The sequence below is a fragment of the Ostrinia nubilalis genome, chromosome 27 (genome assembly GCF_963855985.1).
Source record: "Ostrinia nubilalis chromosome 27, ilOstNubi1.1, whole genome shotgun sequence".
NCBI lineage: Eukaryota > Metazoa > Arthropoda > Insecta > Lepidoptera > Crambidae > Ostrinia > Ostrinia nubilalis.
The window spans coordinates 5,313,632-5,336,811 of record NC_087114.1 but is presented as its reverse complement, the minus strand read 5'-3'; the positions used below and the strand labels follow the sequence as shown (position 1 = coordinate 5,336,811).

Genomic DNA, 23,180 nt, shown 5'->3' with positions numbered 1-23,180 from the left:
TCGCTACCAGCTGTCAAAATATTTACAAAAGCTTTGAAAATCTTAAATCATGGTTTCATAAATGTTTTATTTAAGTGTTTATATCACATTTTACGTGCAAATGAACATCGCATAGATAGAATAGACAATCGCTTCTTGTCCCCTTCTCCCTTCAACCCCTCTTCTGTACCGACCATGGTACCGACGCGTCGAGATACTAACAAGTAAACTCTTATATCTTAAAAATAATTGATTCAAATATGTATATTGTACACAATGTCTTAGTTTATAGCAACAACAATAATTTTGTAATATTTTTATTTGGCTTTGGCTTTAAAAATAAATGAATCTAACAAATACAGATTTTGTTTTTACTTAAAATTCAAACCTTGGTAGCGACCCCTAAATGTCTTTTAAAAATTAAAAAAATAATAATGAAAGACTTTCATATGGTATATATTCAAATTACGTGGTGCCCCGCAAAATATAATAAAAAAAATTTTTTTTCGTAGGAATAAGGACCACCCTACTATACATAGAAAGTCAAATAATTCTTAAGTGTCATCATTCATCAAACATTCTTCTTCTTCTTATAGGCGAAGGCAAGGCATAGGCGAATAACCAGGTTGTATAATATTTTTGTTGTAATATAACACTTATTACAAACTACATAAGATCCCAGTGTTAGCTTGATATTCTGGTGCTTGCATTTCATATTTTACTATTCTGTTAAGGTAAGTATAGTCTAGAGCACTTCTATGTAACGTTCTAACGAATAGTACAGTTACCAACAGCAGGCCTGGCTGGCGCGGTACATCCGATAATTACCTACAGCGAAGCGCCCCGCCGGCGGGTATTATATCAGTCGAGTGTCACGCGTTGTGCGGCGTTCGGGTGTTTAAATTCGAAAAGAAATCTACCGGATTTATCTTTTTTTCGCTTCCCAAAGATGCTGAAAGGTATGTTGGCCATGTAGGTAATCAATAATTCTTAGGATAGTATAGGAACCTAACCTACCATGACTACTGCTCAGAATGCGTTCGTTCGTTTCAGCCAAATGACGTCCACTGCTGGACAAAGGCCTCTCCCAAGGTTTTCCATAATGAATGCGTACTTACCTACATACGTCGTACCTCATTACAAATAAATAAATAAATTATTTTTTCACTAGACAGCAACCCTAACAGCGTAAGAAGAGTTCAGAGGCACGCGATAGAAAGAGACAAAACTTGTAGGTGAATAAAATTGTAGGTACGTAGTGCTGTGCGAGCTGAATTCCACTGTATCGCGTCGTAGCAAGACTTGCATTTATTTAAATCGTCTTGCGGACTAATCCTTCTGTACCTGTACTATTACTTATTCTGTGCCAACAGTCAGCGTCAAATAGTTCGTGACACCCAAAGTAGCCAAAAAGTTCGCAACGCGTCTTTGTTACAATGGAATAAGGTTGTTGTCAACTTATGGCCACTTTGTGTCACGAACTATTTGACGTTAACTGTACAATACAGAGCCCCGATTTCGGTAATTTTTAACGTTTCCAATCCAGACGCGCTTCATCGATTCTGCGATACGATTGGTCAGCGTAATGATCAAAACAGCGTACGTCAGCTGTTTTGACCAATCGTATCGCAGAATGGATGAAGCGCGTCTGGATTGGAGACGTTTAAAATTACCGTTATCGGGGCTCAGGTTAAATATATACGTCGTTTGATGACACTGACATTAGAACATTGCATAAAGTGGCTCTTTGTTCTGTTACAAGTAAAGGCTCTAGTCAATACTCACCTTTATACTGTCTAGTGTTGGTATAGTTTGATTTATAATATTAAACGTACACGATTTTATTTTGAAATAAATTAAATCTATCAATTTAAGTAAATTTAATATGACGCGGCAATTAATCATTATTAACAATAAAAGTCAAATAATAACAAAAATAATATAAGTTGATGTCGGTTTAATTGATGAATGTCAACAAATAAATATAATAAATAACAATTACAACGGCTGATGTTAAAATTTCAAATATCAAAACAGTTTTTTACGCGAACTAAAGTCAATTTTTCAATTGGGCCGATAACTCAATAATATAACGTATTTTATTTTAAAGTTCTGCCGTAGTGCCATTTACTAAAAGATGTTAATTTGTCCGTCTGTTAGACACAGGTCTATTTGTGAACCGTGACATTGTCACAGTGTGTATTACTCGAGCTATTAAAAAAACAATTTTTTTTTTTATCCACAACGAGGAAGCTCTTGGCCTGTATCTCACCTGATGGTAAGTGACGATCAGGCCGAAGGTGGAAGCGAGCTTCACTCGGAATCCTCAACCACGGAGGAACTGGCTATCTTACCTCTAACTGCCGGAACACAACAATGCTGTTAACATTGTTGTTATGGCGACAGCCTTAGGTAAGATGGTGGTAGCTAGCCAGGCGGGCTTAGAACAAGCCCTACCACCAACCAAACCGAAATAATATAAATATAAAGATGCTGCTATAAAACTAATAATACTCGCAGAAAAAAGAGTGAAAAATACAGCGATCCCATACTTTAGGAATGTGTTTTTTGTCGTTTTTATACCGTAAATGAAAACGTAAAAATATGACTATCCAAGAGAAAAAAAAGTTATAGTGGAACATTTCTTTTTTACTTTGTAAACTGAAAAAAAAACAATAAAAAATGTTTCCTCAAAAAAATCTCTCAATAAATTTTGGAACATTCATTCTTTTTACCTGAGTATTAGTATTTATTTATCAGTCTATGTATTTTTATATTTATTTACGTAAGCTACCGATTTCAATCTCAAGAATTTTTTTTTTATTCGCATACCCTCAATCTGGATTTATAAACGCCTCAAGATTACCACGTGGTTAGTGGTATGAGGAAGCGAGCGGGGTCGTCGCCCGGTTATCAGCGCTGATAAGCAATGTTTATACGCTACACGGTTGTTACTAGCCTTTGCTTGAAAAAATATGAAACAATGTGACCATTGTATTGTATTGGTTCCTTTGGTGTATTGGTTTCTTTATAATTAAATTATTTTTTATTTTTTCTTTTGTTTTAATTTTTTGAAAGGAACAAATGACGTAAGTATTTTTTATCCAATCAAAATGAAAATTGCGAAAAGATTCGCGCAATCTCATAAGCATTATACCAAAGTCCAAAACGTCTTATAATAATTTTGGAATTTCTGCAACGAACGGTTGAGCCCACTTTTTAATACAGTAGTATTACTTAATATAACTAGTAAGATAAATGATATAGTTTCTTCTCTATCGCTTCACACAATTATTTAACATACATAAATAAACAATGAAATATGAACTTTTACAAGTAGGTATGTCAGACTTCATGAGTAATACTGGCGTCTGACATCTTTAAATAGTCTTTACGTGTTTTGAAACACGTCCTCAATAATATACAAAATTATTGGACTGATATTGATGTATACATGCTGTCTAGGATTTTGCATATAGCTGCCCAATAAATTCCTATTCACTATCGCCTTGAGAGGCCCAGATCAGTATTCGAAAAAGAGACTAGATTCACGTGTAAAACGGAAATGTTAAAGTGGACGCAAACAGGGAACTTTACCCTACTAGATCTAAATGGTAGAATAGGCAGAAAACTCACCATCACGGCTCATCCCAAGCTTCAGGCACTTCTGCAGCCGGCAGTACTGGCACCGATTTCGGTTGACCCGGTCCACCACGCACGCCTTATTCCGCGGGCACTGGTAGTTCACCACTGGAAACATAGGCTGTGTTAATAAAAAACAGTGATGTCTTTGCTATGGGGCATAGTCAGAACGACCATGGGGTCATAATTAAGGTAGACAGTGTGAGCAAAAACAGTGATACTTTTGCTACTAGATGACTTTGGTTACTAGAGAGAGATGTCTTTGCTATGGGGCAAAGTCAAAACGAAATGACCCTATGGTCATTTGGTAAGCAACGATACGATACAGGGTTGAATAATACGAAACTATATTATTATGACCATTTTGGTACCTATTTGATATGGGGCAAGGTCAGAATGACTATGGAGTCATCTGGTACGCAATGATACACGATACACGGTTGAATAATCTAAAGTATATGACCATTTTGGCACCTTTTTGTTATGGGGCAAGGTCAGAACGATCATGGGGTCATCCGGTAGACAGCGAGTAAAAACAGTAATACTTTTGCTACTAGATTACATTGCTATGGGGCAAAACGATAACGCCCATGGGGTCATCTGGTAGACAGTGTGACGGGACTATTTCCACCTCTCGTTCCCACCAGTGCAACTCCTGTGTAGCCAGGATCTACAGCTTGAGCGCCACAAAAACCCAACCAATGAAGGTCAAGTTTGTCCCGGGGAAAGTTAACTGTTATTGGCCCGCAACGAAATTTATCAATAGACAGTGTGAATAAAAACAGTGATACTTTTGCTACTAGACTTTGGTTGCTAGAGATGCCTTTGCTATGGGGCAAGGTCAGAATGACCATGGGGTCATCAGGTAAGCAATGATAAAGAAAAAATAGGAAATAATGACTATACTAAACTATACTTTTGCAAGGGGCAAGGACAGAACGACCATGGGGTCACTAATCTCTCGTTCTGACCACTGCAACTCCTGTGTAGCCAGGTTGACCGCTAAAAACTCAACCAGTGAAGGTCAAATTGACTGGAAAACTTAGACTAAGGCCTGCCTTACACGGACCGCTTGAAGCAGTCAGGGTCGACAGCTTCAAGCTGCGACTGCACAGTGAGCTGCAGAGTTCTAAGGACACACATACACGAACCGCTCGAGCAGCTGCAACTGATTCGGGCGCGCGGTCGACAGCTTGAAGCTGTCGACCCTGACTGCTTCAAGCGGTCCGTGTATTGCCAGCCTTATTGTATCCGCAACGAAATATTCAGAAGATATTAAAAGCAATTATCTAAATAGCTATGTAATTTAAGTTAATAAAGAAAATTATAAAGTTATTAGAGAAGCAAAGAAAGAAATAAAGAAAAAAGCAAATAAATGAAGGTTTGCTAGAAAATAAATAGGACTGCAATTTGAAATCTACAGCTAAAATACAAACCTTCGATTGAATTAATGTCAATTAAATTTTTATGGATATAGAAACATTCGTAAAACTTTTTTCTGTAACAGTTCAAAATATCAAAGCGTGTGAACACGCGAGCAAAAACTAGTTTTATTATGTTCTAATATTTATTTGGCACTGCCAATATTTTTAAATTGAATACCAAAAATTCCATGGAAGTTTTTTCTCATAATTGAATTCATGAAGGAAATATCTTTCTCTATAATTTCCTAGTAACATTCATAATATTTTACTAAGAGAAATTGCTGAAAATGTCCTTTGATCATTGATTTTAGTTTCCAAGAAATCCACGCGCCTATTTATCGTGGTTAAAATTGTTGCTATGTGATTGGGAATATCATAATACCTACTATAACTATACCTTCATTTTTCATAAACTCAATACAGTCAGCGTCAAATAGTTCGTGACACCCAAAGTGGCCAAAAAGTTGACAACACAACCTTATTCCAATGAGGGCTATCGTTTTTATACTTAACAGTTGGCAGCCCTGGCGATTGACAGGACCTTACTCTACAGTGGCGCCATCTTGATGAGTGCAAATGCGATAGTCCTCCTACCACTTTCGCGCTCACCAGTTGGTGCCACTGTCTTCGCTACTAGCAAGTGACAGGACCTTACTCTACAGTGGCGCTAACTGGTGAGCGGTAAAACAAAGACGCGTTGCGAACTTTTTGGCTACTTTGGGTGTTACGAAGTAATTGACGCCGACTGATAGTTAGTATTTGACTGGACATTTAGAAAATAGACCTAAGCTATGTAGAAACCATCGTTAGAATGTATTTTTGTAAATGTAAAACTATATTATTATGCTCTCACAAAGACTATGGTAAGGCAAGCTATATTTGGGGCCTATATACTTTCCCTGAAAAGTGCGTACATAGGTATTAAAGAGTTTGAAAATTTAAATAATCTGAGGTAATTTTAACCTGTACATACTTTTCTGCTTTCCGGACAAGTATCCAAGAAGTTTCATGCGTACCATCTGGGATTCGAACCCAGAACTTTCAAGTTTTAGTTTCAAACGTTTAATGAACAACCTAAAGAAAGAGGCAGGGGAATATGACACTAATTTTGATTATGGGAAATTTTAAGTTTCCACAAAAGTTATCAGAGAGGGGAATATGACACTAATTTTTAATCAAAATTTTTTGCCCCCACAAAAGTTTAGGAAAATAAGATAGATTCCCAAATCAGGACAATTAAAATCATAGGATTTTGAACCCTAAACATATTAGTAGGAAAGGTTATACAAGATAGATGTATGACGCCGACCTGTGCTCTGTGACCGCCTGAAGAAACCCTTGCATCCTTCGCAGGTGATCACCCCGTAGTGGACCCCGGATGACTTGTCTCCGCACACTTTGCATGGTATGATCTCGATTTGGGCTGGAACAAAAGAAAAACCAGGTTAAAAACATTAAAATATTAATTATGTACTCGTTCTAGATTTCGCGTTTCGAACACTCGCTCTGTAGTATGATGAACAACTCTCGTCTTCGAATCGTTTGCGTATTCGACAAAATTCGATAGTCAACCTTCGAATTAAACGATAACGTGACAATTTTGACTCTCAAAATAAGTTTCGTGCAACCATTTCTCATACAAGTTCACTTTACGACACGTTCACAAGGGCGCTGTTGTAATTTTCGTACTAAGGGTGAGTAGCACCACCTAACTTTGACCGTAACTTTGACGATAACCGGTGTATTTTCTGTGGAGTTTTCACAGATTTTTGACGTTTGTCAAAGTTAAAGTAAGATGGTGCAACCCAGCCTTAATCTTTTGATGGCGATTCGAATACGCAAACGATTGAAACTCGAAAGTTTTTCGTGCTAGCCGTACTGTTCAACTGAATAGTCTTATCCTAATTGAATTTTGTCCAATACGCAACGATTCGAAGACGAAAGGTTTTAATAATGAAGAAAAAAGCTTCTCTATCTTTTTTACGTCAGAAACCTTTTTTGGCCTACAGATGCACAATGTGAACTGGGTTACCAATAATATGGGTTATATTTCAATGTACCAACGTTTTAAAGGTGACCTCGTTCATTATTTGCAGCGAAGGTTTTTGTTTTTAGTACAAACTTCGCATTGTAGTTACAAAAATGACCAAAGTTTTGAATGAATATGGGTTTTCGATCGACAAACTTTCTTATAAAATATGTATTACAGCTTTGGAGGAAAAGCTTGTAAATTATCTAAACCTACAGTTTTCTTGTGTTAATTAGGTAATATTACTTAAAGAAGAACGGTCACGCCCCATACAAAAAAAAACCCAGACCCGACAGAAACGAGACATACCTCAGTTTTTTTGTCATGTCTTAATTAGTAAAATTATATATTTTTTATATTCGAATTCTATGTATAACACCAAAATATTACCCTTTGTTTTTGTTCAGGCGTTATACAAAAACTAATACAAAATGCTTATTTATCACCAAAATTGGTAAATGTATGTACCTAAATGTCTATTACAGCTGCTATGGAATGTATCTAGGTGACCTGGAGATATAGCCGGATTATACAGGGTGGTTATACATATGGAACGATAAGTGATCTCACTCGATTATTTCTAAACTATACAAGATATCGAAAAACTAGTTACTGATTCTGAAAGTGCTTCACGAGCTCTTTCAAATGGTACCAATAATAGGTTACCGATTATGGAAGCTGGTAACATTGAATTTTTGGATTTTGTAACTTCTCGTTTCAACCCTGTATAATCCGACTGTATCTCCAGGTCACCTAGATACATTCCATAGCAGCTGTAATAGACATTTAGGTACATACATTTACCAATTTTGGTGATAAATAGGCATTTTGTATTAGTTTTTGTATAACGCCTGAACAAAAACAAAGGGTAATATTTTGGTGTTATACATAGATTTCGAATATAAAAAATATATAATTTAACTAATTAAGACATGACAAAAAAACTGAGGTATGTCTCGTTTCTGTCGGGCCTGGGTCACAGATGACCGTTCTTCTTTATGCTGAAAATCGCATTGTTGTGTGTGTAAAATACGTTTTTATTTGTAACGTAGGGTGTTTTTTTGCCATCTTTAATAGGTTTAATTTGATTGACAAGCAGTATAGTGCTCAAAAACGTCACAAAAACAAACGAAACGCCAAAAAACCGCGAATTGACAGCAAACATGACCCCAAAACGTGACCTTATCGGTTACAACCGCACCCGAACCGCGAGTTTTTGGCGGACACTACAAAGATGGAGTCGATTACATTCCAAATTCGAAGTTCGAGCATCGTTTCGGCGAGTTCATCGACCTGGAGGCAAGGTCGGAGCGCGGCCGTTGACTGCGAGCTATGTGTGTGTGCGTGGAAGACTCCACCACATTGACAACGGGATACGAACGGGATCTCCTTTTAACCGACAGAGCGCGCAAAACAGTAAGTTGGAATCTCCATGATTGTGAAAAATGAAGAAATACGGCCATTTTCAAGTTTTCTGACACAAAAAAGTGTTTTGTTTTTTAGGTATTTTGAAAAACTTACGCTATAGGTAGGTACATGAAACTTTCCACTCATATTGGACTTACAAGAAAATTGTGATCAATTTTGAACATATTTTTCAATATGAAAACATGACTGTATCTATCATCTCTATTCTATTATAATATAATCTTTATTCTAAAAAAAGATTTAAAATTGCTTAAACTATTGAATTTAGAGCATATTTTTATCAATGACTAATTAATATTACGCCATTTTAACCTGAATAAACATCAAATAGCTGTCATTAATTAACAATTAATTCTTAATCGCTTAAGCCATCTTTTCCTTAATGAAAGACTCGTGTAGGAATATCCCTATTAGTTAAAAAACAGTCTACATTACACATACTCAAAGATTAAGCAAATTAAAAATATGTACATAGTTGTTGCAATTCACGAAGGCGAGTGAGCTTTACATGTGTGGTGGCTCGCTACTGTTCGTTTTTCAAAAGTTTTGACAGACATTACACTATCGTTATGTGCATGTACACATACACACACAAGTAAAGCTCACTTGCCTTCGTGAGTTGCAAGAACTCCTTTTTGTTTTTAATAGTTTTGCTATGTGCCAGCATCAAAAAATCTTTCGAAACAAAAACAAATGCTGTCGAAATATGAATTCCTATTCAATTTTCTTCATTTGTAAGGAACTACGCTAGTATCTATCAAATGACAGGACATTTCGATTTTGTGACAATCGATGCTAAAATGAGCATGCTTAAAACAATATAGCAGTCAGTGATGCAACCATGTTGCAAACGGCATTGTCAGATGTTTAGCAACTTCCTTCTGTACTGTGTTGTTAAAATTATTGCTACGTAGGTACTAATGTTTAGAGTAATTTTGTCATATTGTCATTTTGTGGCAATAAGTAGTTTAAATTAGCCAAATAAGATCAAATACGACTCTACGGTTTCCAAACTCTACATAAAATCGAAAACGGCGCCTTTTTTCTCAATAAAAATTTAGCACGTGAGTATAAAAAAAGGATGAACACATTGCAGCAATGAAAAAGGTTCGCAAGTTATTTTTACACCGCGGTAAAGTGCATAAACTGCATCAAGGTATCACAGAAGGGTCTCGCCAGCTGATCATGACGTCACAGGCCGACGACCGGCCAACACTCGGGGAGCGCGGCAATCACGCCCGGTGACGTCACCGAACACGGTGAACTGTTCGAATTGGGAATTCGGGCGGTTTTCGAGTGCACCGTTATGTAACGTTGCGTCTGTGTGCGTGAGATAAGAGCTTTTGTTTTTTTAAATTGTTTGTTAGAACGCAAAGACATAACGTTGTACAGCTTTGTGAATTATTTTTGACACATTTAACGGTTTTTTAGTGTATTTTATTTTTGAAAGTATTTTTTTGTTAACATAATTAAAAAAATAGCTCTATTAATAGTAGAAATGTATGCGGAAAGTGAAAAAAAGGTTAACAAAAACTGTTTTGAACGTACTGAGAATACACACCCACCTTACGTCATAGGGGCAATGAACTCAATCAACCGTTCAAGCAGAGGTTTATTTTGCTAAAGAATCTTTTTTGCTGGTCTATGGTCTGGTGAGCTTGATGGATCAATGGTAAAACGTCGTTTTTTAGTCTATAATTCGATTCTTAGGTTAACTTATCTATAAATGCACTTATAGATGCAAGAAGATTATGTTTTCTGCTTAGACTATTAAAAGCTTAACTTTGATACAAAAGCTTTTATTAAAAAGACGTGTGTTGATGTCTCTTAAAATCTCTTATAGCCGTTTTCACCATGAATCCCTAATTTTTAAGTGACCCCTATGAATACAATATTCCTGTTATGTGTTACCATAGGGGTCACTTAAAAATTAGGGTTTGATGTTGAAAACAGACATTAGTCTCTTAAAATATATTAGCTACTCAACAGAATATAAAACTATTTCAAGAACGTATCTCATACAATTATCTGCTGCCAACCTGGATGCATCTCCCAAATTAATTGCTAGCCGAAATTAGATCGTATTTTTATAGCAGCAGATGCTAGATCAAATACCGTCGGTGGTATGTTTATGTTGGTAACGCTATTCGGACAATCGCGGTCGTTCACCCGTGACGTCAGCTGGCCGTTAGATTAAAATTCGAATTTGGAACCCGTTAATAAAGTGAATTCGAATTTAGAAGAACAATTGAGAGTCGACGGTTGCTCAAAAAGTATGAATTCCTTGCATTATTTTGGAATAAAAAAAATAACAAAAATCTTCTCTACTCAACCTATGAGAGCCTTTTTATTTTTTTTTATTTTTTTTTGCAAAAATTGGCTCAAACTACTCTATTAAAAAAACGTTAATTATTTTGTATCTGTAAATATTAATTAAATAAACCGCCTTTGATAAACTAAACTGGCATAAAAATACTTCATTTTTTATAACATAAATAACTTTTTATAATAAAATGTTTTTATTTATGACTTAAAATACTAATTTATGCTGTTAAATAATTAAATGGCTAGATTATTTTTAATTGTCATTTAATTATGTACGTCGTGTATTTGACAATAATCTACGTAATTTTATTTATCATTTCCTAACTCATTAATTACTACAAACATTTAATTAAAAACTGTGGTTTGTTTTATTATTATAAACTTCAAAATGCCATCATTGTAAGTCAAGCATATAGATGAACTACACTGAACTGTCCTTTATTTGACACTGACAGGGGGCCACCGTCAATAGCGGATCGCTAGTTCGGACTTTTGCCACGGTGGAAACCATATAGTTGCACGAAGATGGTGGCGCCCTGCTGTCAATGTCGTCGGTGGGACATTTCAGTGTAGTTCATCTATACAAAATATTATTCCATTTTTTTTTATCCACAACGAGGAAGCTCTTGGCCTGGGTCATTCCATAAAAATTCATTATATTCAATAAGTAATAAATTCATTCCATATTTAAAATCAATTTAAACAGCAAATCATACTAGATTTTATTCTAGACTGGCACCACGAAAATAAAAAGCTAAAAATATAACATCTATTGTTGAATGAGTGGCCAGTGTTCAAAATAAATCAAGTAATCGATTTAAAAATCGAATACGAAAGTTTCCATCGATATGATACGATTTATTTTCGGATTTGATCAGAAAGGGAGTTCGATGAACTCTGAATTATTTTACAGATTAACTAAAACAATTGAATACTACTTTTTTAAACTTTCAGGGTTTCTTGGCAGCCAGTTGCGACATTCAATTATTGTTTAAAACAAAAGGTAGGCCCTATTTCTGAATTTATATTTTTCTTCTTCTTAAGTATGAAATAAGGTATAATTTAGTTCAAGTTCAAGTATTTAACCAAAATAGATAAATATCCTACTAATAGGTATTAAAAATGCGAAAGTTTGGATGTCTGGATGTTTGTTACTCTTTCACGCAAAAATTACTGAACGGATTTTGATGAAACTTTACAGTATTATTGTTTGTAACCCAGAATAACATATAGGCTATAATTTATGACGATCTGTGACACACTAAATTACACGCAGGTGAAATCGCGGGCAAAAGCTAGTAGGTACAATATAATTAACGCATAAACATACAATCATAAATATAAGTTCACTTGCTTATATCTGTATAATTCAAAATTCCAAAATTGCGAAAACAATAAATCTATTACAAAATTAGACACACAATTTCTCAATAGGAATCTTTTGAAATTAATTACCTTAGATCTTCAAATATGGAATCAATTAAAGGGAACTCGAATAATTTATGTCTTCGCTTCCAATTCCATTGTTTCTAAATTCAAAACGATTAAATTGATTGTCATTTATTAATTAACAGAAAGTCTTTTCTCAATTTCAAATTTCAAAATAATTATAAAGCTGAAGAGTTTGTTTGATTGAACGCGCTAATCTCAGGAACTACTGGTCCGATTTGAAAAGTTATTTTTGTGTTGGATAGCAAATGTATCGAGGAAGGCTTTGGGCTATAATATAACATCACCGTACAGTCAATAGGGGCGGAGCAGTAAAGAAAAATGTTGCAAAAACGGGAATATTATTCAAACTATTTTCACGCGGGCACAGCTGGTTTCTAAATATTTTCGTATGATATCACTTTCAGTGAGTTTAAAATTAGTTTAGTAAGATAAGTGCACTCAATTTTCTCTTTAAAAGCTAAGATAAGTATAAGTAAAAGCTGAGAGTGGGTTTATATAACTAAATCATTTCCTTCAGCAGTTATAAGTAATGAAGTTGCGTCTGGGAAGATAAATGTTTTGATTATTCACCATTCAATTTTAATTATGTAACTATCATGTATTCCCTTTCCTTGTGACATTAAAAATATCTTGAGCTCTCTTGTTTTCTCTCACTTCGATTCTAAATTCAAATTAAAACAAAGAATAGAGAAAAAAAAGCTTTTTCTTGTATTTATTTAATTTGTTACTTGCCAGTATCACTTTACTTGCCAGATATTTTGAATTGCGAACTTTATTTGTGAATATAAGAAAATATTTTTTCTATCCTATTGAATATTCGTATTTCAAATTTCGAACGCAACATTCTAAATAAATTCAAATTCAAAAACGAGAATAGAGAAAAAAGATATTTTTTTCTTGTACCTACATAATTACATAAGCTGATACTTGCCAGTGTCATGACTTTTCCAGCATTTTGTATTCAAAATTCAAAAACTCAAAAAAATTCAAAACGTTTATTTGCCAAAAACACAGTTATACAGGGTGACAATATTAAATAGGATCATGTGTTTAGTCTGCTCGCAGACGTGCAAAAATTACAGGATTCAATAGTATGTCAAATAATTAAGAAAATGTCAATTTAAAATTAAATTAATACATATCAATGTCGCCAATTAAAATATTCCTTATAACTATAAAAACATTTGTCCAAAAGCCAGCAAGTCAATCTGCTTTTAAATATAGGGCTTTGGAGTACTTAAGTTCTTCCGGTATTCTTCTATCACTTACAAACTAGGTAGTAACTTACAAGCGCATAGTAATAAAGATTATCAAGCAGTGTATCAACCATATTTATCACAACCTGAATTTCAAATATTCGCCAATTGAATAAAAAGTTTTATCTAATAGCCATCTACGCAACTCTGTTTTGAAACTATTTAACGGTAGTTCACTAATGTTGCATGGTAATTTATTATAGATGGTTTTGCACATATCATAACAATTTTTTTGAAATCTTCGTGTTTTTGGGACTGTTTCTAACACCAGTCTCTGACAATTTCGCGTTGATCTTGGGTATAATTGTTTCGCTTGTAAGAACTTGTGATTATTTTTTTTAACAAACACACTCACTTCTAATATATAAAGGCATGGTAGGGTCAGTATTTGAAGCGATTTGAAATATGTCAAACAAGATATATCAGGTGCTATATTACATATAGCCCTGATGCATCGTTTTTGGGCGATGAATAGTTTTTTTATGTTAGTTCCATTTCCCCAAATTAATAAACCATATCTTAAAACTGACTCCACATACGCATAATAAGCAGTAATGGCCGTATTTATGTTTGCAACTTTAGTCAATTTGTATAAAGCAAAAGCGAAACCGTTTATTTTGTTGCAAACCTTCTCTATTTGGTTTTCCCAATTTAATTTTGGATCTAAAATCAAGCCTAAGAAAGTCACATTATCCGCGTTCCGTAGAATTTGTCCATTAAAATATATGTCAACTGTTTGATTTTTGAAGTTATTAAAATTGATCATATGAGTTTTTGATAAATTTATTGTAAGGTTATTTTTTTCAAGCCATTCAATTACTGATGTCATTGCATTTAGGATGTCATGTTTATGTTGATCTAGTGAACAGTTCTTGTCGGTAGTAACTATAATCGATACATCATCCGCAAAAAGTACAGTCTTTTGTTCCGTTACGTTTGGCAAATCATTTATGTACAATATAAATAATAGCGGGCCGAGCACACTTCCTTGTGGAACACCAAATTTATATATTTCTTGTTCCGATTTATATGTCTGAGCAACTGAATTTGAATCCAGTTGCGTGATCTCTACATATTGTGTTCTTTTAATAAGGTACGATTTTAGCCAATTTAAAGCAGGCCCCCTTATTCCGCTGCGTTCAAGTTTGAGTAATAGTTGGTCGTGAGATACACAGTCGAAAGCTTTCGACATATCTAAGAATATTGCTGTTGTGTAGTTTTTAATGTTAACACTATGTAAAACATCATTTATTAAGTCAAATGCCGCATGCGTTGTCGATTTATCTTTTTGAAAGCCGTATTGGTATTTTTTAATTATGTCAAATTTACTAAAAAAGGATGTCAACTGATTATGCATGACTTTCTCAAAAACCTTTGATACAACCGAGAGAATCGCTATTGGTCTGTAATTAGATATGTCTTTTTTATCGCCCTTTTTGAATAATGGTTTCACGGTGGAAATTTTTAGCTTTTCGGGAAATTGTCCTGTGTGTAATGACAAGTTAACTAAAAAAACCAACACAGGACTAAGTTCATCTTTACACATTTTTAGAACTTTTGTGCATAGACCATCATACCCTTCGGACTGAGTGTTTTTTAACGTCATTATAACTTTTTTAATGTAGTCATCATCTACAGGTGTCAAAAAAATACTATTTTGTAGGTTGCTATTTAGTGTGTTTTCTATATTTGCATTTGCTTTATTGGTTTCATTAATAAAATAATTGTTAAATGTTGAGGCAATACTCATAGGGTCGGTAATTTCCTCCCCATTTATTATTATGTTATTTATATAGTTTTTATTACACATCCCCCTTGTTTCATTTTTTATAATCGTCCATGTTGCTTTGCATATGTTTTTACTTGAAGATACATATTTTTGATTGGTTAGTCTTTTAGAATAGTTAATACATTTCTTAAACAACTTGTTATAGTGAATGTATTTGGATCGATTTACATTATTTTTATTTGAATAGTATTTGAAACGGAGTGATCTTTTTGTAATACTACTTTTTTTGAGACCCTTTGACATCCATTTAGGTTTAGTTGATGTACTATTTTTCGATCTTATTACCGGAAAACAAAGATTATAAATAAGAAGTAATATATCATAAAATTCATCAAAAGCAGTATTTAATTCAATTTGGTTATATACATTAGAAAAAGAAAGACTACCTAAATATTCTTTGAATTTATAAATATTTTCTAATGAATAACACTTTTTAAAAGTAAATATAGAGCTGGGTATTTCATGTTTTTGTTTTAGGGTTAATTTTAATACTTGTGCAGTATCATGATCTGATAACCACAAAGTCAGAACATAGGCAATTGCACCCTCTGTGTTACTCAGTATTAAGTCGAGACATGCATTTCCTCTTGTGGGTTCATTAATATGCAGTAAAAAGTTATATTTTTTTAAGAGATCATTTAGCCGTGTTGTATTTTGATTTTTTTCTAGCATGTTGATATTTAGATCTCCAGCAACAATTATTTTCTTTTTTGAAAACTTTACTAAGCATCTATGCAGCAACATATCAATCTTTTCAAAGAAACAATCAACATGTCCTTTAGATTTTGATGGAATTCTATAGATGCATACAATAATTAAATTATTTGTAGTTAGATTGATTGCACAACATTCGAAGTGATGTGCCACAGACAAGTCATCAAAACATGTTAATTTCTTATATTCTAATCCTGTTTTTATTAAAATGCAAGATCCACCTCTTTTGTTTTGTCTTGAGTAATTTGATCCTAATTTAAAGTTTTGTATGTTAATGTTACCTTCATCACCACGCCTAACAAAAGTTTCAGTGAAACATAACACATCAGGACTTGTTTCAGGTTTAATATTAGAAAAAGATAACTCAATGACCTCCTTCTTTGATAAAAGGCCATGAATATTTTGGTGCAGGATAGTTATTACATTACTGGCTTTAGGCTCGAAAAAATGTCTCGTTTTGGCACTGGATAGGATTTGGTGATTTGTGACTGCAGTTTGATTTTAATTTGTCAATTTTTTTGAAATAATAGGGTATCGTACCCTTTTTAGGGGCGATATTTTTTTGAGAGATCTCTTTTTTACTTTGTTCTGAGAGTATAGTTGATAACTTAATGTGATTTCGTATAAATTCATATGATAAATATTGGTTCTTGTATTCAATATAGTTGATACAATGAATGATTTTGTCAATTAAGTAATTTTTAAATTCAATGTCATTAAAATTAAAATTAGAATTAAATTTATACATGTCAATATGTGAACAGAAAGTAAAATGTTTTGACCATAATTTTATATAATAATTTAGTGTCATTGCGACCTTATTGTGATTATGAAAAAAAACAAAAGAGTTCTATTGAATAACCTATTCGTATTTCAAATTTCGAACGCAAGATACTTTACTAAGCACACTAAGTTATACGCGACGTGGGTCTTTTACGATGTCGCAACTCGCGACCGACGACAGCAAGGCCGGGCCTACATTCTTGACTTAGCATGTACTAAGCACATCAAGTTTGACACTGATGTCTCTTATGTCTTTGTCATAGGGTTGAGTTTGCTACAAAAAAATATAGTTTGAGGTGCAGTAGCCTCCTGTACTTGTAGAATTGAATCATCTTTTATTTTATGCTCATGTTAGTCAATTATGCAACCGAAAGCTTTTTAGATAAGTTCGGCTTTTATGAAGCTTTAAATAATGTAGAGATACGTTAGATAACTTGGATTTAATAATTTTGAACCTATCTTATCGTTAACTTTTATGAATGAATAAGTATTATTGTACAAAAGGAAAGATGATATGAATGATAAAATAAATAATGTAAGGTAAACTTTGAAGTAAAATACTCTACGAAGATCCCTGTAATGTATTGCTAGATTTGATTAAACAAAACAATCGTAAATTAAATCAAAATCGTTTGTTTATAAAGACTGGCCAGTAACTAATACACAAAAAAAGAAAATAGCGTACCTAGAAAACTTTTTCTTTTCTCAATATCTTAGGTTTAAAAAGACTGGCCAGCAACTAAGACGCAAAAAAGAACTTAGGCTGGGTTGCACCATCATACCTTAACTTTGACAAACGCGAATATCTGTCAAACTCCATACAAAAAGCATCGGTTATCGTTATAGTTACGGTCAAAGCTAGGTGGTGCAACTCAGCCTTAGAAAACTATTTCTTTTTTCAATATCTTTTTTATGTCACTTGCCAGTGTCAAGTTAAAAACTTTTTAAAGGTCAGCGCATTTCATAGTGACGTTTTCGTGACCAGTTCCAATAAAATGACCGAGACCGATCGCACCGCTATGCGAAGATACTTTTCGGTATAACTGAAACAAATGAACGGTTTACACCTTCTAAAACAGTTATTTTTAACTGTCATCCGTTTCTTTGATTTTTTTAACTTTTTATAGAACTAGTTATTATTTTTTTCAGACAGAACCACAGGGCTCTTTCAAATAATGGCATTTTATGCAACAAATAAATCTTCTATAGCTGAGTCAATGTGTGTCAAATGTCAATTGCGGACAATGGCGGCCTTCAAACGATATGCGGAAAATTGGAAAACATTTTGTCCCGAAGCAGTGGTAGGGTTAATACTGGGACGTGTAAAAGTGCTTTTTAAAAGCCTACTTGCAAAAATAAATGAGTTTTATGAGTAATATTGAAGAGCTATTTAGCCAAAGTCACTTCCCAAGGTTAGACCTATGATATCACACTCTCGTCATATCGTTATCACTGATCGCGTAAGATCTGTGACGCGCGTGACGTCACGCGGTCATTGTCCACTGATAACATGTGACCGATAAGAAACGCGGTTGATGTTTGCGTCCTTTTATTGGTTTTTTCTTTGTGAGAATCGTTGTTTAGGTATTTTTTGCATTGTTTTTATAAATAGTACATTAATTAGATAACGAAACCTCAATTAGTGTATTTTTTTACAATTTATGTGTACTTTTTGAGTGGAAATATGCTTTCAAAAGTGTTTTTTGTTAGTTTAAAACACTTTAAAAAGTCAAAGAGCTCTTTCAAAACGCTTGAAGCGTTTATTTAAGTAGAAACGCTTGGTGTGAAACTTAAAAAGGCCACTTAAAATCGCCCATCATCAATCGTCGGCTCATTTGGAGCGCGCCCTAAAATAAAAGTGACAGCCGCGTGACGTCACACCTCATGACGTCGGGGTCAGCGACCCGCAACCTACTCGTGTTACGTTCGATTTTCAATTTTTTTTCAATTGCGGACCACGGTAGCGATGACAAATGACGAGCGGTGACGCGAGCCGTGGGAAGTTGAGAGGAATATTTGCGATAGAGTTGGCACTCAACGCAAATGTTTGGTCAAATGTTTGGCTTGAAGTTTTTGAATACTAAATATACTTAAAACTAAGCAAAAATAACAATAATTCCATTTCTGTTGCGACAAAAGGTCAAGAAACTACTTTAATTTTTGCATGACGCATCAAAAATTACATAATTTTTCGGTCTAGATTCCATTTATGTCAATCTCCATAAAATTTCGGCCTAGACTCTATTTATGTCTAAAAACACGTCTAGAATCTGTCTGATTCTAAATCTCCGAGGTGAACGCATCATCAAATTAAGCCCAGCCTTGAACCCGGACCAATTTACTCATTAACTAACGGATGACTACCGAAAATTTATACGACAGTCACTTAGCATTTGAAAAAATAACTACAGAGATGCCAATGACCCTGATGAGACTAGCGCCCGTATTCACAAACATTACTATGAGGCACAGGGTGACACACGAACCAATCACAGAGCTCTATTCAACGCTGTGCGTTCGATTTGCTGCTTCATTAAGCAAGCATCGTTTGTAAATACGGACGTAGCTCTTCCCCGGGTTTTTCTATTTTGTTAGTAGTTTAAGTGGCAACCAGATGTAACAGAGTTATTTTCCAACGCCTTCATTTTGTGTATTTGTCTCGAAGCACTGGTAGAGTCTAAAAACACTTTGTAATGTCTCAAAGCGCTGGTAAAGCCAAACATTATTTCCCATGGATGTCTAGAAGCGCTGGCAGCTAATAGCTACGTGTGTCAAAGCGCTGGTAGGGCTTAATAGACACTAGATAAATGTCTTTAAGCGCTGGTAAGGCCTAAAACACTTGATATAAAGTCTTAAGCGCTGATAGGGCTAAAAGATTCTAACAATGTATCTGAAAGCGCTGGTAGAGCCTACAAGATACTAGCTACGTGTCTGAAAGCGCTGATAGAGCCTAAAAAACACTTCTACGAGTCTGAAAGCGCTGGTAGGGCCTAAAAGACACTAGCTACGTGTCTTAAAGCGCTGGTAGAGGCTAAAAGGCACTAGCTACGCGTCTTAAAGCGCTGGTAGAGCCTACAAGGCACTAACTACGTGTCTTAAAGGGCTGATAGAGATAAAAAGCACTTGCCATGTCTTGAAACGCTGGTATTGCTCAAAAAGAGCAAAATAATGTTTGTCTCGAAGCGCTGGAATTGCTCAAAAGACACGACACACATATAAAAAGACAAAAGTAATTTATTTTCTGAAAATAGGCTTTAAAAAAGCGCTTAATTACACTTTTTATTATGACTTTAACCCTACTATTGCCACCAGTTCTTCTTAGGCATGTAAAAAGCAATAATGTGAATTGAAGACAAAGAACGATTAAAAATACCTAAAAAGATTCTTAAATCACAACTTTTAACTTACATTTTAGATTACAATAGCACAATTTATATTTATGCAAATCTAAATCAGAATAGACATCAAAAAGTTTAATTCATTGGGGCTAATATGACCCCAAAAATAACAATGGCGGCCAAAATTGGGCTATTCATAAGTTAAAAAGGGGTCAAAAAACCAAAAATCTTTTCTTCAAGTGACTTTATTATGCACTATTTCACAATGCAACCTGCACTGTCAAAATCCACAACAAGGCGGGTTCAATGACCTTTCGAGCAACACGTGTAGCGCGGGCGCACGCCTAAACGTCACATGTGGATGCAACTGCAGTTAAAAATCGACTTTAAAGCTGGTCTCCAAGTTTTATTTTCGATTGAGAGCGTTACAGGTGGATGCATATGCATTTGAGAATCGACTTTAAAAGTGATGAGTTAGTTTTATTTTTGATTGAATTGTATAACAGTAATTGGTTTCGGTTATAAAATTTGTTCTATCGTTATTATGAGCAGGAAGCTTTAAGTGTGATAAGAATAAGCAGTTCTGATAGTAGATCAAAGTGTTTTTTTTTAATCAATAATTACTTTGGTAGGTCATAGATACGTCTGGCTGAAGCAATAATATGTCAGAAATTCTAATTTTAATTGAATTGGTAATACCAAGGATTGGTAATGCCCAGTCGCTGGAAGAAAAACTATTTAATAATTCAAACCAGCGACTTGGCCCGTAGACCAAGCTAAAGTGGGCCAAGTCACTAAAAAACTCATAAAAACATACAACTCATTTATTTCTGTAAATAGGCTTTAAAAAAGCACTTTTACACGTCCCAGTATTAACCCTACCACTGCTTCAGGACAATAAATGGGCCTGTGCTGAGAAGAAGCAGCGCAAGAAACTCAGTCACTGGAGTCCTAAAATCACTGTGCAACAATTTGCCCGTATTTTCCATACTTATCTGGTAAATTTAACTAAAACGCATTCAGCATTAAGTGTTTAACCCAAATTTTAAACAATTAAAGACAAAGAAAAATAAAACTAATGGCGGAAAATTATTTGTTAATTTGGGGCACAAACATTCGTTTCCAATTGGGAGCGAAGATAATTCACTAATTGTAAGTAAATAGATCGTTTCTAGGGCACATGACGCAAATGTGAATCATATACAACATTATCTATCATGTACCTACTTGCAGGTAGGCATAGATCAGGGATGGCAAACTAGATACGCGTGCCATTTCTGGCACACGCCAAAATATTATGGGCACGCCACCAGTCACAAATCCCTACTAATATTATAAATGCGAAAGTAACTTTCACGCCTAAACCACTAAACAGATTTTGATAAAATTTGGCATACATAGACAACATTATCATGTACCTACTTGCAGGTAGGCATAGATCAGGGATGGCGAACCAATAATCCGTGTGCCATTTCTGGCACACACCACAATATTTTGGGCACGCCACCAGTCACAAATCCCTACTACTATTATAAATGCGAAAGTAACTCTGTCTGTCTCACTTTCACGCCTAAACCACTAAACCGATTTTGATAGCATACATAGACAACATTATCATGTACCTACTTGCAAGTAGGCATAGAGCAGGGATGGCGAACCAATGATCCGTGTGTCATTTCTGGCACGCATCACAATATTTAGGCCACCAAACACAAAATTCACTATGAAATAAAATCCCTGCTAATATAAAAAAAAAACTCATAAAACTCATTTATTTTTGCAAATAGTCTTAAAAAACACTTTTACACGTCCCAGTATTAACTCTACCACTGCTTTGGGACAATAAATGGGCCAGTGCTGAGAAGAAGCAGCGCAAGAAACTCAGTCACTATAAGAGTAGGCGCACACCGTTGATTTTTCATCGGCCGATAGTTTAGTCGGGCAGTTGATCAGTATGGGCATGTATGGGAGTGCGCACACTACGCCGATTCGATTTGGCCGATTCTTCATACAATTTAAAATCGGGCACAACTATCGGCCAACTAGAAATCAACGGTGTGCGCCTACTCTAAATGCGAATATCTCTCTCACATTTTCACCCCTAAGCCACTAAATCGATTTTGATTAAATTTGGCATAAAAATAGTTTGAGTCCCGGGAAAGGACATAGGATAGTTTTTATCCCGGTTTTTAGAACAGGGACGAGCGCGATTAAGTTTTTCTGTGACAGAGAAAATTTCACGCGCATTAAAGCTAGTAGTAAATAATGTGTTTTGAATAAGGGATATAGTAGTTGCCCTTCTTCGGGTAAAAAAGCTATATTTTACTTTTACATTAACGCCCGTATTCACAAACATTACTATGAGGTCTCACAGTGCGCACAGGGTCACACACGAACCAATCACAGACCTCTTTTCAACGCTGTGCGTTCGATTTGCTGCTTCACTTAAGCAAACATCGTTTGTGAATACGGGTGTTAGAATGCGAATTTTAATAAATAATAAATGATTTGATTTGAATTGAAAGGCTTCTTCTTCAATAGTCATACCTAAACAAATTCACAAGTCAACTAGTGTTAAAAATAACAAGAACTTTGGATGTCCAAACACCGATTTGATACAAATATTGGTTTAATTGATACAACTAATTAATTAATTTATTAATCATGCAGGTCTTGAGTAAATATAAATATCTATTCCATTGTTAGTTGCCGCTTGTTTCATCATTGTTATCAAAGTTATTGAGGAAAATTAATTTTGTATTTTTGTTTTGAGGATTAATAGACAATAATTTGACCCTGATTTAACTGATATTTCAATCGTTTTTTGGCAAAATAAGGTTTTACTTTATCACCATAAAGTTAACGTTATCACAAAAACTTCTAAAAGAGGTTTATAAAAGCTTATTACGAGCATTTGCAAAAAAAATAATACTTTTATGACTTTTACTTATTGAAAATTGATTTAACTGCATTAATAAAAATGCAATAATAATAGGACTATTCACATTTTGATTAAAATAC

General features: G+C 34.6%; 1 protein-coding gene across 13 annotated transcripts in view; it reads right to left on the bottom strand.

The window, feature by feature from the left end:
* Positions 1 to 23,180, bottom strand: part of LOC135084997 (probable nuclear hormone receptor HR3) — a 177,367-nt gene that overhangs the window by 19,552 nt on the left and 134,635 nt on the right. For all 13 annotated transcript variants that reach the window (XM_063979770.1, XM_063979766.1, XM_063979768.1 and 10 more), the window contains 2 exons: positions 6,355 to 6,468; positions 3,616 to 3,729 (listed from right to left, as the gene is read on the bottom strand). In XM_063979770.1, coding sequence (XP_063835840.1) covers positions 3,616 to 3,729; positions 6,355 to 6,468 — 228 coding nt within the window. The remainder of the gene's footprint in view (positions 1 to 3,615; positions 3,730 to 6,354; positions 6,469 to 23,180) is intronic.